At 40.6% G+C, this 12,950-nt stretch overlaps 1 protein-coding gene across 1 annotated transcript; it reads left to right on the top strand.

The window, feature by feature from the left end:
• The first annotated feature begins 274 nt into the window (after positions 1 to 274).
• On the top strand, positions 275 to 10,169 carry LOC139443002 (cell death regulator Aven-like). Its single transcript, XM_071223929.1, has 6 exons — positions 275 to 545; positions 2,180 to 2,336; positions 3,379 to 3,548; positions 5,982 to 6,402; positions 8,791 to 8,871; positions 9,392 to 10,169. Exons 1-6 carry the CDS (start codon positions 303 to 305, stop codon positions 9,445 to 9,447), a joined length of 1,128 nt encoding a protein of 375 aa, XP_071080030.1. The 5' UTR covers positions 275 to 302; the 3' UTR covers positions 9,448 to 10,169.
• The last annotated feature ends 2,781 nt before the right edge of the window (positions 10,170 to 12,950 follow it).

The following is a 12,950-nucleotide window of genomic DNA, read 5'->3' as shown; positions in this document are numbered from 1 at the left end:
GGACTCTGGAAGCTGACAAGTAATTCAAGATTTATGATCAAGAGAAATTCAGCTAGCACAACTATATTATCCTGATTAGAAAAAAAATCATGTCTCATTTCACACAGAGCACGTAAATAAAGCCTAATGTTTGAAAGAAATTGTTTCAGTAAAAGATATATTCAATCCAAAATAATATACATTTTATGGACATCATTGGTCACATCCCGACTGAATTACGCTGTCTAACCTTTCCGGATTTTAGCAAATTGCCAAGGTAGATAACTCTAAAATTTATTACCACAATTTATATCCATGCCACGATGAGACCTGATGAGCATAAGAAGAAAAAGAACACACAGTATAAAAAGAAACATGGAATAAAGTCAGGAAATAATGAAGCAACGGAAACGAAGCCGGATGACAGAAAAAGAAATGTCAGTAGTCGAAGGGGAGGCAAGAGTGCTGACGGAAGAGCGCGTGAAGTTGCTGCCCCGTTCGGATTTCGATCCGGACAAAGTTTTGGCCAAGCCTCAGAGAAAAAATCTGATGCCTCTGATTCTGACGTAAGATGACATCCGAAAAAATACATACATGACACTGTGTAATAAATTCGATAATCATATGTCACAAATACAGTGTTTCTCAGCGCTTCATTTGACGGGTACCTCAGTCACTTAGCGGACCAGACGATTTGGGCGGTTTTGTACAATGGCGCATTTCAGCATTTTTTTTAGTCAGTTAGGTTAAACTGTAAGTCAATGTTTTGTCAACATCCAAATCCTAAGTGACTGAGATTGGTCTCAGGACTGACACATCCAAATGTCTACGGTGTGAGGGAAGGTTACCCCGAAATCTATCCTTAGCCCTTGGATGCCTTTACGATCAATCACCCCTTTACAATCATTAGGGTTAGGTAACCGTTTAGTGGCTATATAAGGTTACCCAAACTCTATCCTTAGCCCTTGGATCCCTTTAAGATCAATCACCCCTTTACAATCATTAGGGTTAGGTAACCGTTTAGTGGCTATAAGGTTACCCAAACTCTATCCTTAGCCCTTGGATCCCTTTACGATCAATCACCCCTTTACAATCATTAGGGTTAGGTAACCGTTTAGTGGCTATAAGGTTACCCAAACTCTATCCTTAGCCTTTGGATCCCTTTACGATCAATCACCCCTTTACAATCATTAGGGTTAGGTAACCGTTTAGTGGCTATAAGGTTACCCAAACTCTATCTTTAGCCCTTGGATCCCTTTACGATCAATCACCCCTTTACAATCATTAGGGTTAGGTAACCGTTTAGTGGCTATAAGGTTACCCAAACTCTATCCTTAGCATTTGGATACCTTTATGATCTATCAACCCTAGCTTCACAATCATTTGTTTTAGGTACCCGTTTAGTGGCTATTATCAGATTATAGATTCAATAGTGACTTCAAATAATCTTCACACAAAGACATCGAGGAAAAAAGTATGAAATGGTTTAATGTAAAATATTTTGGCTACTAGAAACTGACCTGGTACGTTCACACGAGCCACTTTCACCCACTACATTTATTCGGTACTGATTCAAAAGTGAACCCGCCCTTGTGTCGTCACTAGCTATGCTTATACCTCCCTCTTCCTTACAATTATCCACATTATCCTGTCAGTGTTCCCTACCATGCTTTTCTGTCACAAAAATCACCCGACGAATTGTTAGATACCATGTCATTCATGCGTACCCACGAGTTCGACATTTTACGCCAAGAGCAGTTTTCAGTTCACGCCATATCAGCTCATTCCTCACCACCTGGTTATGGAATGGGACGTGCCAAATGGCATCGGGATCACTCGTCCGTTATCAAAAGTCACATGACACCATGCCTACCCATTACCTTCATAAGCGTCTGCAATCTATTCCACCCTTTTCGTTCAGTTCTGTAACGGCGAAGACATCACTAGGTCAATTTGCACTTCGTTTCACACTGTAGATGTAGCTCATTCAGATAGCTGTCGGGCTAACAATTCGTAGGTCGCGAGTTTGTGTCAGACAAATTCCAGACAAAACTAAAACAAGATGCTGGTCTTTGACACACATGACCTGTGACAGAAATCGTCCTCACTTGAAGTTATGGAACTGTATTCTAAAGGTGCTCCATATGTGTCTTTTGCCCCTATAAATAGTGAGTTTTTTCATTATCTGTCATTGCTCTAGACTGAGTCAAGTGATCCAAGAGGCCCTGTGTATGAGCGGCGGACATTCAGCCGGCGACAGATTGTCAGTAACTGGGACAAGTATGATCTGCCAGACCAGGGGGAGGAGTCTGCATCATCTCGGGGGGAGGACTTCAGCAGGCTGTTGTCTTCAGCAGGTCAGTATCCATGATGCATGATAAGGGACAAATAGTCAGGAACTGGGACACGTAAGATCTTCCGAACTGATGGGGAGGAGACTGCATCATCTCGGGGGGAGGACACTGCAGTTTTAGGTCATTTTAGATGTTTTATATATTAACCATACTTTTTGTTTCTCGAAATCAGCTATCTATCAAGCTATGTATCTCTGAAAAAAACTGCATTCTAGTATAATGATATAAGTCCTTCACATTGTAACTTGGGAGTTGTCTATACATGTTTATTACTTGCCCGTGAAGAGATCACCCGTTTAATAAACATACAGCTGTATTACACATTGTGTAATACCAAAACACGTGCTTATGTACTCTCGGAACACGTTTCACGAACAAATATTGAAAGCTCTCAACATCCCTTGGCTTATTCAACGACATTGAGTGTGGAGATGATAGATCACTGAGAGGAGCTTATGCACACTCGATGACCCCAGCAACCTTGTTGCTAGGTTGACGTCACATGGCATTGTTTCGCCGAAGGATCTTGCAACACAATTCCACAAATTATGTCATCGGTATTGTGACGTCATTGTAAACTTTGAGGTGCAAGGCCCAGTTCCACAAGGTGATCGTACGGTAGCGCAACGACAGTCGGTCTAAGTTAAAGTATATGAGTTGGGATAACCTTAACGCTACGATAATTTTGTGGAACGGACGCCTGAATTCTAAAGGTGGACCGTTGGATGGTATTAAAGTCATACGTTTCAACTTTTGACGTATTTGAATTATTACTGTGTTAAACTCAGTTGGATTATGCCGTGGATCGTGTAGGTGTCAGCCTATTTACACTCAACAGTATAATTCTAAAAATGTTATAAATAGCAAGTAATAAATAAAATACTAAACTCGCTCCCGTGTAAAACCAATTTTATGAAACTCGTGAATAGCTGTGGTATCTGACTCGCTTTCGCTCGTCAGATACCAGAACTATTCACTCGTTTCATAAAATTGTTATTACATGGGAGCTCGTTTAGTATTCTATATATATGTAAATGTCTTTCAGGGGATGCTTTCGCACAGTTTCGATTTAAGGATGAGAGGGATTGGGAAGATGGACCCTCCCCTGCTGTTGATAACAGTCAAATTATCTCCCTTGATTGTCCAAGTTTAGCCACAGCCATTGACTGCATTCCACTATACCGGAGACTCGGGGTAGACAAGGACACTTTTACAGTAGGTATATTACACTATTTGTTTTTATTGGGGGATCACAGATTTACTCCAAGGGTATTCGGGTTAGAATAGGTTCCCAGCAACCTATTCTGTTTGGAAGGGGCAGCTGAATGGATCAGTTGGTCAGACGTAATGATTTGGTTGATTGCGTGTTATTGAACCCAATGGCATTGATCGTGGCTCACAATAGTGATCACTGGATTGTCTGGTCTAGACTCGGTTGTTTATGGTTAGTCGTCATATGGTTGGAATATTGCTGTGTGTGGCGTGAAAAAAACACAGAATTTTCATGCCAACATCAGAAGTCAGTTGTGGGTGGGTGGGCGGGTTTGATTTTGTGGGTGGGAGAAATAATAGACATCAACAACAACGATACAATTGCTGTGGTTGCTGTAAATAACGGTGTGTTGTGCGATCTACCGATCACTTCGCATACGATTTCGCCAAAATTATTGAATGAAATTTTGAATATAATTTATCAAATATATTGCAAACATTAGTCCATATATACAATGAACACTTTTTATTACCAGATATTATAATAATGGGATTGCATACTTCAGTCAGATTTGTTGACTGGTATTTCCGTTGTTACGCGATCGGGGTGATCAGCTGATAATGTTTTCTGAGATTGGGTGAAAACATTGTGTCATTGGAAAACTTGAGTTTATTTAATATGTTAGTAAATTTTGGGAGCCATGCTTTACCACGCGCTATAACCGAAGCGTGCATTAACGAGGGAATACTTATGTAACAACTTGTAATGTGTGTGAAAAGTCGTACTTTAATATGCTATTTGAAAGGGGCGTGGCCTAAATGCAAATGTCCGATTGGGATTTTAAATTTTCCGGACCCCTGCAATTGCTGTATGTTATCATCATAAAGACTAAGGGACTAAACATGTTACTATTGCCGTGAACTCTGTACGGTGTAAAACATCACTTATTCTCTGAAGACTAAGGGAGCTAATTGAACCATGTATAAAGGACGAGGGACAGAACTCTGGATAGATTATGAATGCAATCAGCTATGACTGATCGTCGGGGATAAATATGAATGTCAAATTGAGCAAAATTATTTTTAACATTTCAAACAATAAAATGTTGGTATACATTAAACTCTCATGGCTATTTATAAGATAACTTTGCCTGTTAATAAGACATCTACCTCCCCATGATTTGAAGCAAAATGTATTAGCTTTACCATGTTTACAGAGATTTGATAGACGCCCCTGATAGAAAAATAGGAAAGAAACATATTGTGCAAAATTAAGGATTTATTTTCCGTTCATATTTCCTATATTTACAGTAGAGGTATTTTTTATTGCATAAATGTAAAACTAAGTATAAAATCATGTTATTTTAGTTCCAGCTTTACTATACATTTGAAATAAATTAACAACTATAAGCGTAGCACTTTGGTACAGCTGATCGCTATTACTCGATATTTTTTCATATGGAACAATTTGACCAAACTGTGCTTGTGATAGTGAAAACTTTATGTTGGCATATAATAGTACAACTACAACAAATATGACTTTCAAAGAGTCAATACATGGTATTTATGATATATATATCCATTAAATATATCCACTAAAGTTCGTTTCATAGCGTCATTAGCGGTAATCTGACCCTTGTTGCTGTAAATAACGGTGAGTTGTGCGGTCTATTAAATGTAAGTTAATGTGTCTTTATTTGTAACAATAAGGTGCATTTTTTAACATGTTTAATGAGGGCCTAAATAGGTTAGACAGGGCCTGCCACTTCTAAAGTCTGTGGGTCCTGATGGCAGCCTGGCAATTTGTTTTACTTCATACATTGAACATAAATTTGGAAATTCGAAGTTCCAGGTTGGGAATATTAACTGACATTTTCTGGAGACGTATGACTGGCTATTACCCTGAGCAGGTTGAAAACAATACCTGGTTCCCCAGAGAAGTCTTTTTGAATATTGTACATATTAATGACAATCAAGGACAAATGTAGAATGATGATGTTAATATCTAGATGTTTAGAGTTGTGGAAAATTGAAAATTTCTTTGCTGTAGTATAAAATTTGACCGCATTTATGATAAATGTAAGGTGCTGTTTTCGCATTTCTTTCAGTGTTTTCATATCAAATGACGATGACCCTGTTGGTGGTAAAAATATAATTTTCCGTGTTCGATTTGGTCTTCAGCAATGCATTCTTGTCATAAGAGGCAACTATGCTTGTCGTAAGCGGCGACAAATGGGATCAGGTGGTCAGGCTCGCTGACTTGGTTGATGCATGTAATTGTGTCTGAATTGCGTTGACCAATGCTCATGATATCAATCACTGAACTGAATGGTCCTGACTCTATATTTACAAAATGACATTATATAGCTGGAATATTGCTGATTGGGTAGTTAAACAACAAATAAACAAGATAATTCCAAACTATGTATTTTTCAGGAAAACCAGATCATTCTTCAGGATCTAGAAGCAAAGAAAAACCTTGATTTGTATTACAGCTCTCCAGGTCTGCCAATACCAAGTGATAAGGAACACTCTGATAGTTCACCTATCTTAACAGATACCACAGGAACAAGTAGTCTCAACCTGAAGCAGAAAGCTAAAGGGGAGATAACTCTAACAGACTTAGTTAAATCAACAAGCACTTCTCTGGACTTTAGAAAACCAACTCCAGGTGTGTGTCAGGATGGTGCACAGAGAACAGTGAATGTAGGAAATGTGAAAGTGGAAATGGAAGATCAAACTAAGCTAGATGATGATTTAGACTTCCTGTTGTCCCTGGATGCCCCTAGCAACAAGACACGGACGGATGCCCCTAGCAACAAGACACGGACAGCAGTTTCAGCACAGGAAAAGACTGGTAGGAATTTATGCTTGTTAGCTATAATTGTAGATGAGGCATGGAGAAATTGCTTGCAGATAACTCTATCATGAGGTCAGATCAATTCAACTTGTTTTATGGATTGCCCACAATGTCTTTTGACCTATTTGTTTTGGCAAATACTTCACCCAAGCAAATAGTGTGATGGGAATGCTTCTGTTATCGTTTACATGGTTTAGTCATTTCGTATTCATTACGAAAGTACATATTTACTTGTGACATAAAATCGGTTGTTTACGACCTCTATTTCTTATTGGTTGGTTTAAAAAATATTTGGCCTATTTTCAGTGTAGGTGGTATAAAAAAAATGGAAAACTTCCAAATTACTGCTTGGTCTACAAACTGAAGACTTGGTTCATCTTGTTGATTTGACAACATTCATTTATCCAGCTTAAAATACAGCAAAAAATATGTTTGAGAAAGGTCTTTAATTCTTGCTCCAAATGTCTCTAGATTGCATCATTCGCAGTTCAAATTTTAAATTTTTCAATGGGTGCATGCCCCTGCACTCCCCAAGACTTCCAAATTGCATGTTTCTTATGTCGGGGAGGGGCGGTGGGGTAGCTAAGTGGTTCACACTCCACACCGAAGACCCTTGTTCGATCCCCGATGTGGGTACAATGTGTCTAGCCATTTCTGGTGTCCCCTGTCATTATATTGCTGGAATATTGCTAAAAGTGACGTAAAACCATACTCAATCAACCAATGTTCTTGGCCTTCCATAATACATTTCTTTATAGCCCAATGGGCTATAAATGAAATTTCTTGGTGACATACACTGCATCTTCCATCTCACTGGGGCTCCTTTTCAATTTAAATGGAGATATTTGTTTCTGTCAAAATTATATATTTTCAGAGAATAAGCAGTTTTCTAGAGTGGAGTGAGTGAGCGAATAAGGTTAAAAACTTGCTGACATTAGAATCATAGAAAGGATAATTTACCTTTGTATGTACCATACATAGAAAATTTTTTTGTATACTTGGAGTCATGGAGTCTGAAGAAAAACATTAATGAAAAACCATTGAGGCAAGCAGAGCTGAAGATAACTTTTTGAGCAATTGAGTTTTTACTCTTTTTTACTTTTATAATTGGGTTAATACATTTTTCATTGGGTAACTAATATTTTTTCACTCCTCTATTCATCTCTTTATTGGGTTCTTCCTAAAATTAGTGAACATTTTAAGATTTAAAAAAAATGAAATGATGTTTTAGATGTATATAACTGTTCTAAATATATAGGCTTGACTCGGAACGTAAATTAGCTAATAATTGCATTACAGAAATTAGCTTCTTTGTGCACATGCTGAAACAGTTTCATCGGGTATTTACTCGTGCTGTTTTTATATATTTGTGTTTTTTATTTAATGCATGCGTTTCTGTATGCAGGTTGGAAGGGAAAATAATATGGTTCGGGGACTGTGAGACAGACTAACTCCACTCCACTCGGCCCTGCTTCAAGCTAATTCGCTAACTCACTCCACTCCACACTACTCCCCTCTGCTTCAGGGACATTCCCTCACTCGCTCAACTCCACTTTGCTTCATACTCATTCACTCTGTCCACTCCGCTTAACTCCACTCCACTCGCTCAACTGCACTTCGCTTCATACTCATTCACTCTGTCCACTCCACTCCACTCCACTCCGCTCCACTCGCTCAACTCCATTCTGCTTCATACTCATTCACTCTGTCCACTCCACTCCACTCCACTCCGCTCCACTCGCTCAACTCCACTCTGCTTCATACTCATTCACTCTGTCCACTCCACTCCGCTCCACTCGCTCAACTCCACTCTGCTTCATACTCATTCACTCTGTCCACTCCACTTCACTCCGCTCCGCTCTACTCGCTCAACTCCGCTCTGCTTCATACTCATTCACTCTGTCCACTCCACTCCACTCAACTCACTCAACTCCACTCTGCTTCTTCATACTCATTCACTCGGTCAACTCCGCTCCACTCCACTCAACTCAACTCCATTCCACTCCACTCCACTCCACTCCACTCCACTCCACTCCACTCCACTCCGCTTCACTGGCTCAACTCCACTCTGCTTCATACTCATTCACTCGGTCCACTCCGCTTCACTCCACTCCACTCCAAATCATCATAGGGGTTCTGTACATGAAGTATTTGAGATCACGTTTCCCACTTTGTGTCTTACTAATTTCTACATGTAATTTCGCGGGTGATTTAGCTGAGTGGTTAAAGTGTTCGCTCGTCATGCCGAAGGCAAGGGTTCGATTCCCTACATGGGTACAATGTGTGAAGCCCATTTCTGGTGTCCGTTGATGTGCTACTGCTGGAATATTGCTAAAAGCAGCATAAAAGCATACTCACTCACTCCCTCACCCCATGTATTTTCAGGTACATCTAATCCAGTGACAACAGACGCCCCAACCAAACCCAACTCGAGTACCAAAATAATTCCATCTGCAGCCAAATCAGGTTGGTTGCACAGCAATAGTGATAATTGATGGAAGCCAAGTCTAAGGAACATTTAATCTAAAGACAATTTCAAATTTATAAAAATCCTGATTTATAATTTATGCATTACAAGAACTTGTATGAGAATATATATATCGGAATATTCTACACTGCAGAGTGTATTCTGTTTCTTGAATCGGGGGCACGGCTGGCCCAGTCGTCTAAGGAGTCACGATTCGCTGTGCCGAGTTGCATCCCTAGGGCATGCCAGAAACCTAAGATTGTAGGTTCGAAACCCGGTTCGCCCCAATTATGTTTCTAGGTTTGTCAGCACCGTACGGTGCTCGTGGGCTTCACCAAAGTGGTAAACGTCTGAGACCTGCATCACTTCGGGCTTTCCTCCCACATTAAGCTGACACGCCGTGATAGAACTGGAATAATGTTAAAAGCGGCGTTAAACCCAACTCACTCACTCACTGTTTCTTGAATGCATATTGTGCTTGTGATGTGAAGGTTGTTATTCTCGTTTAATGTTTGTCAGGTGGTGTCAAGGAGGAGGACCTAGAGGATTGGCTGGACAGTGTACTTGCTGACTGACACCCTCACAGACATATCAGCCAGGTTCCTGACCAGGGGAGGGAGTGGTTGAGGGAATCTGGGTTATAATTGGTCAATGCTTGTCGTAAATGGATCAGGTGGTCAGGCCAGGTGACTTGATTATTTACAGGGCGTCCTCATTCAGCTTGAATGTTGCTGAGTTCGATGTTAAACAACAGTCTGATAATAGTGTAATAGAATTTCAGATTCACCCTGCTTAGATCATCTTCCGTAGTTGAGGGCGTTAGCTGACTATAAAGTTCCAGTTTCCACCCTTGCCGAACTTGGCTGGAATTCCGGAGTTATATTTTGACTGGACTAATGAGTCTATGCATGGAATCTGATTGGTCAATAGGAGGGACAAAGAAGGCCATTGGTGCCTCTACGATCGAGCCTGGAAATTCCAGCCTAATTTGGAAGATGGCTTAGATTCATTCAGCCCTCTGCTTATGGGTTTCACCAAGTGGATTAGTGTATGGCCTATATCATTTTGGGCTGTCTACTCATAAGCTGACTTGCTTTGATGTAACTGAAGTACTGTTTATGGCAGGGTAAAACCAGACTCACTCACTGTGCCAGTAAGAGAATTTAAAATATCAATTGCTGTGTTATTGTCATTAATTCTGTATCTCTGAACAAGCTGAATATATGATGGAGATAGTGAATTGTACACGGTGTTGTGCTGTATGTAAATATATACATATGTAAATGCTTTGTATTAAACGTGATAAAGGAATTGTGGTGTGTTTGTATGCTTCTCACAGTAATGGTTTGTTCACTTGACAATAGCCATGGCTAGAAGTGGGTCCCAGTGACCTATGATGGTCGTAAGGGACGACAACATGGATCTGGTGGTCAGACTCAGTTACTTGGTTGATGGCATGATTGATGTTGATCCTTGTCCACAATGTCAATCACTTGATTGTCTGGCCAGATTTGATTATTTACAGGCCTCCCTTATCAAGTAAAAAGATCGAATATTCCTGTGTGCAGCTTTAAACAACGACAGTTGACAATGGCTTGACAATAGCCATGGCTAGAAGTGGTTCCCAGTGACCTTTGCTGGTCGTAAGGGACGACAACATGGATCAGTGGTCAGACTCAGTTACTTGGTTGATGGCATGATTGAAGTTGATCCTTGTTCACTATGTCAATCATTTGATTGTCTGGTCCAGATTTGATTATTAACAGGCCACCCTTATCGTGTATATAGCTGGAATATTGCTGAGTGCAGCATTAAACAACAACAATCGATAATGGCTTGAAATGAAATTTGTACTTTTGAGGTTAAGCACTATATGACAGAATTGTATACTGCTTTTAAGGAAAAACATAATCAATATGATATCAAGGGAGCCAGTGTCTGAAACTCAGCAGAGTAAACTGAGAGCCTTAAGGGCCAGCACATTTAGCAAACTGTAGGCCCAGTGGAAAAACTGTATGGCCAAACCTTTTTGCTGAAGACATACTCTTGCAATATAAATTGCAAAACACGGTCAACCTGAAGCTTTTATTGCAATCACACCGAGTTCCCAGAGCCTCGGTAGTGATAGATGAAGCCAATGCATTTATCAGGAAATTATAAGCTTGTTAAACATCTTTGCGACTACATGTCATCCGAAAGGTGTAATCCTACTGTTTATAAATATGAAGGTTATGGTTATGACATTACTTGAATAATGTTTAATAAATAATTACTTAAATAAACTGCAGGACCTAAGGGCCTGCTGAAATTTAAATTTATCAGCCCGAGAACAATTCTGTCGGCCTCGGGCCTATGGGCCAATGTCTATTTCGAACGCTGCAGGGAGCACACTTTCACTTTAAAACCCCGTTAGCACAAAATTGTAAACCGTTTAATCAAAATAGTATGGCTTTATTTTTATGCTTTGTAGTTAATATCCGTTTGTGATTCCTCCAGATCGATTTTATGGCACATCAGGACACAGTACCCCAAACCTGAAACAGGAGTGTGTACCCAAAACTTGTAAGAGTTCATCAAGCTGGGACCTTGGTGCTGCTCAGTATGATAATAATAGTAATAAGCTACATCACTTGTCTTGAAGAGTTACTGTGTGTTTTATAATCTTTGAATCAGTGTTAGACAGGGCCAAAGTACTAGCGACACTCGGAAGTCAGACCGCCTCCTTGGCCTAGTGGTTACAGGGTCTTCCGGGAGAGCGGAAGGTCGGTGGTTCGATCCCCAGGGCGAGTCATACCAAAAAAAAAGTTGAAATATCGTACTTGTTAACGCCTGGTGCTTAGCTTTCACACCGAAAGGTCGGTTCGGAGTCAGGGCATGGCATCTCAGTGGGGTAACACTTTAAAACCGATGAACAAGTACAAGCAGTCACACACACTCATGTATGCACGTTGTTATATAAGTGTAATAATCTTCAACGCGACGTTAATCTCCATTTCGACCGCCTCCGTGGCCTAGTGGTAGAGCGTCCGCCCGGAGAGAGGAAGGTCCGAGGTTCGATCCCTGCCGCGTCATACCAAAAGACGTTAAAAGATGGTACTTGTTGGTACCCTGTCTGGCTCTCGGCATTAAGGGACTAAAACAAGGACTGGTCGGCTCGGAGCCAGTATACTGTGTCTGAGTAGGGTATTCATGCTAAACTACGGCATGGTATCTCAGTGGGATAGCACTATAAATCGATATCAGTCCGGACTAGTACAAGCAGCCACACACGCACACGCACGTACATGCACGTCGCAATATGAGTGCAATAATCTTGGACGCGACGTTAAGCCCCATTTCACCTCACGTAATCCCATTTCACCTCACCTGACCTCCCCTCAGAAGTCTCGTTTACTTGTCGCTCATCTATCTACCCTTAAGATCGCCTGAACTGTGCACAATACCATTTTTTATCACAAAAAGTTATCCGGAGCTGATAGCTGTGGAAGAAGAAGAATATCCCGCTGGTCACTCGTGTCTTGGTTAATATGATAGCTTCTAACTGCCACTACCTGATGTAGCTATGGGTCGGATGACCGTCATTAAAGCCCAAGTGGTCACACTGTGGATCATCGGTTTGGATGATACAGACTTGATCACGTGCTACAAGAGTGCATGGTTGGCTGATGGTGGTTGTTATGTCAGCCTACAAGACTGCATGGGTACAGCTGTAATAGGATCAACTCATAAACGTCTGATGTGTCGTGTTTTGTTTGTTGTTGACACTACACATAGCTATATTCCAAGCTTTGTGACGGCGGTCTGTAAATAATCGAGTCTGGGACAGATAATCCGGTGATTGACAGCATGAGCATCGATTTACGCAAAGGGGATACGATTACATGCATAAACCAGCGAGCCTGAACACCCCATTATGTATTTTTGAGACCGGTTCTGACCCAGATCTTTTCAAGGGCTGATGTGTCAATGTGAGATAAAGACGTGATTTTGTGTTTGATTAAAAAGGACAAAATAGAGTCAGTTTGATACATTTATTACAAAAATGAAATACAAATGGTAGAAAAGCACAAGCGTTCCT

The sequence above is a fragment of the Haliotis cracherodii genome, unplaced genomic scaffold (genome assembly GCF_022045235.1).
Source record: "Haliotis cracherodii isolate W230 unplaced genomic scaffold, xgHalCrac1.p SCAF_5, whole genome shotgun sequence".
NCBI classification, from domain to species: domain Eukaryota; kingdom Metazoa; phylum Mollusca; class Gastropoda; order Lepetellida; family Haliotidae; genus Haliotis; species Haliotis cracherodii.
This window is presented reverse-complemented; position numbering and strand designations above follow the sequence as displayed.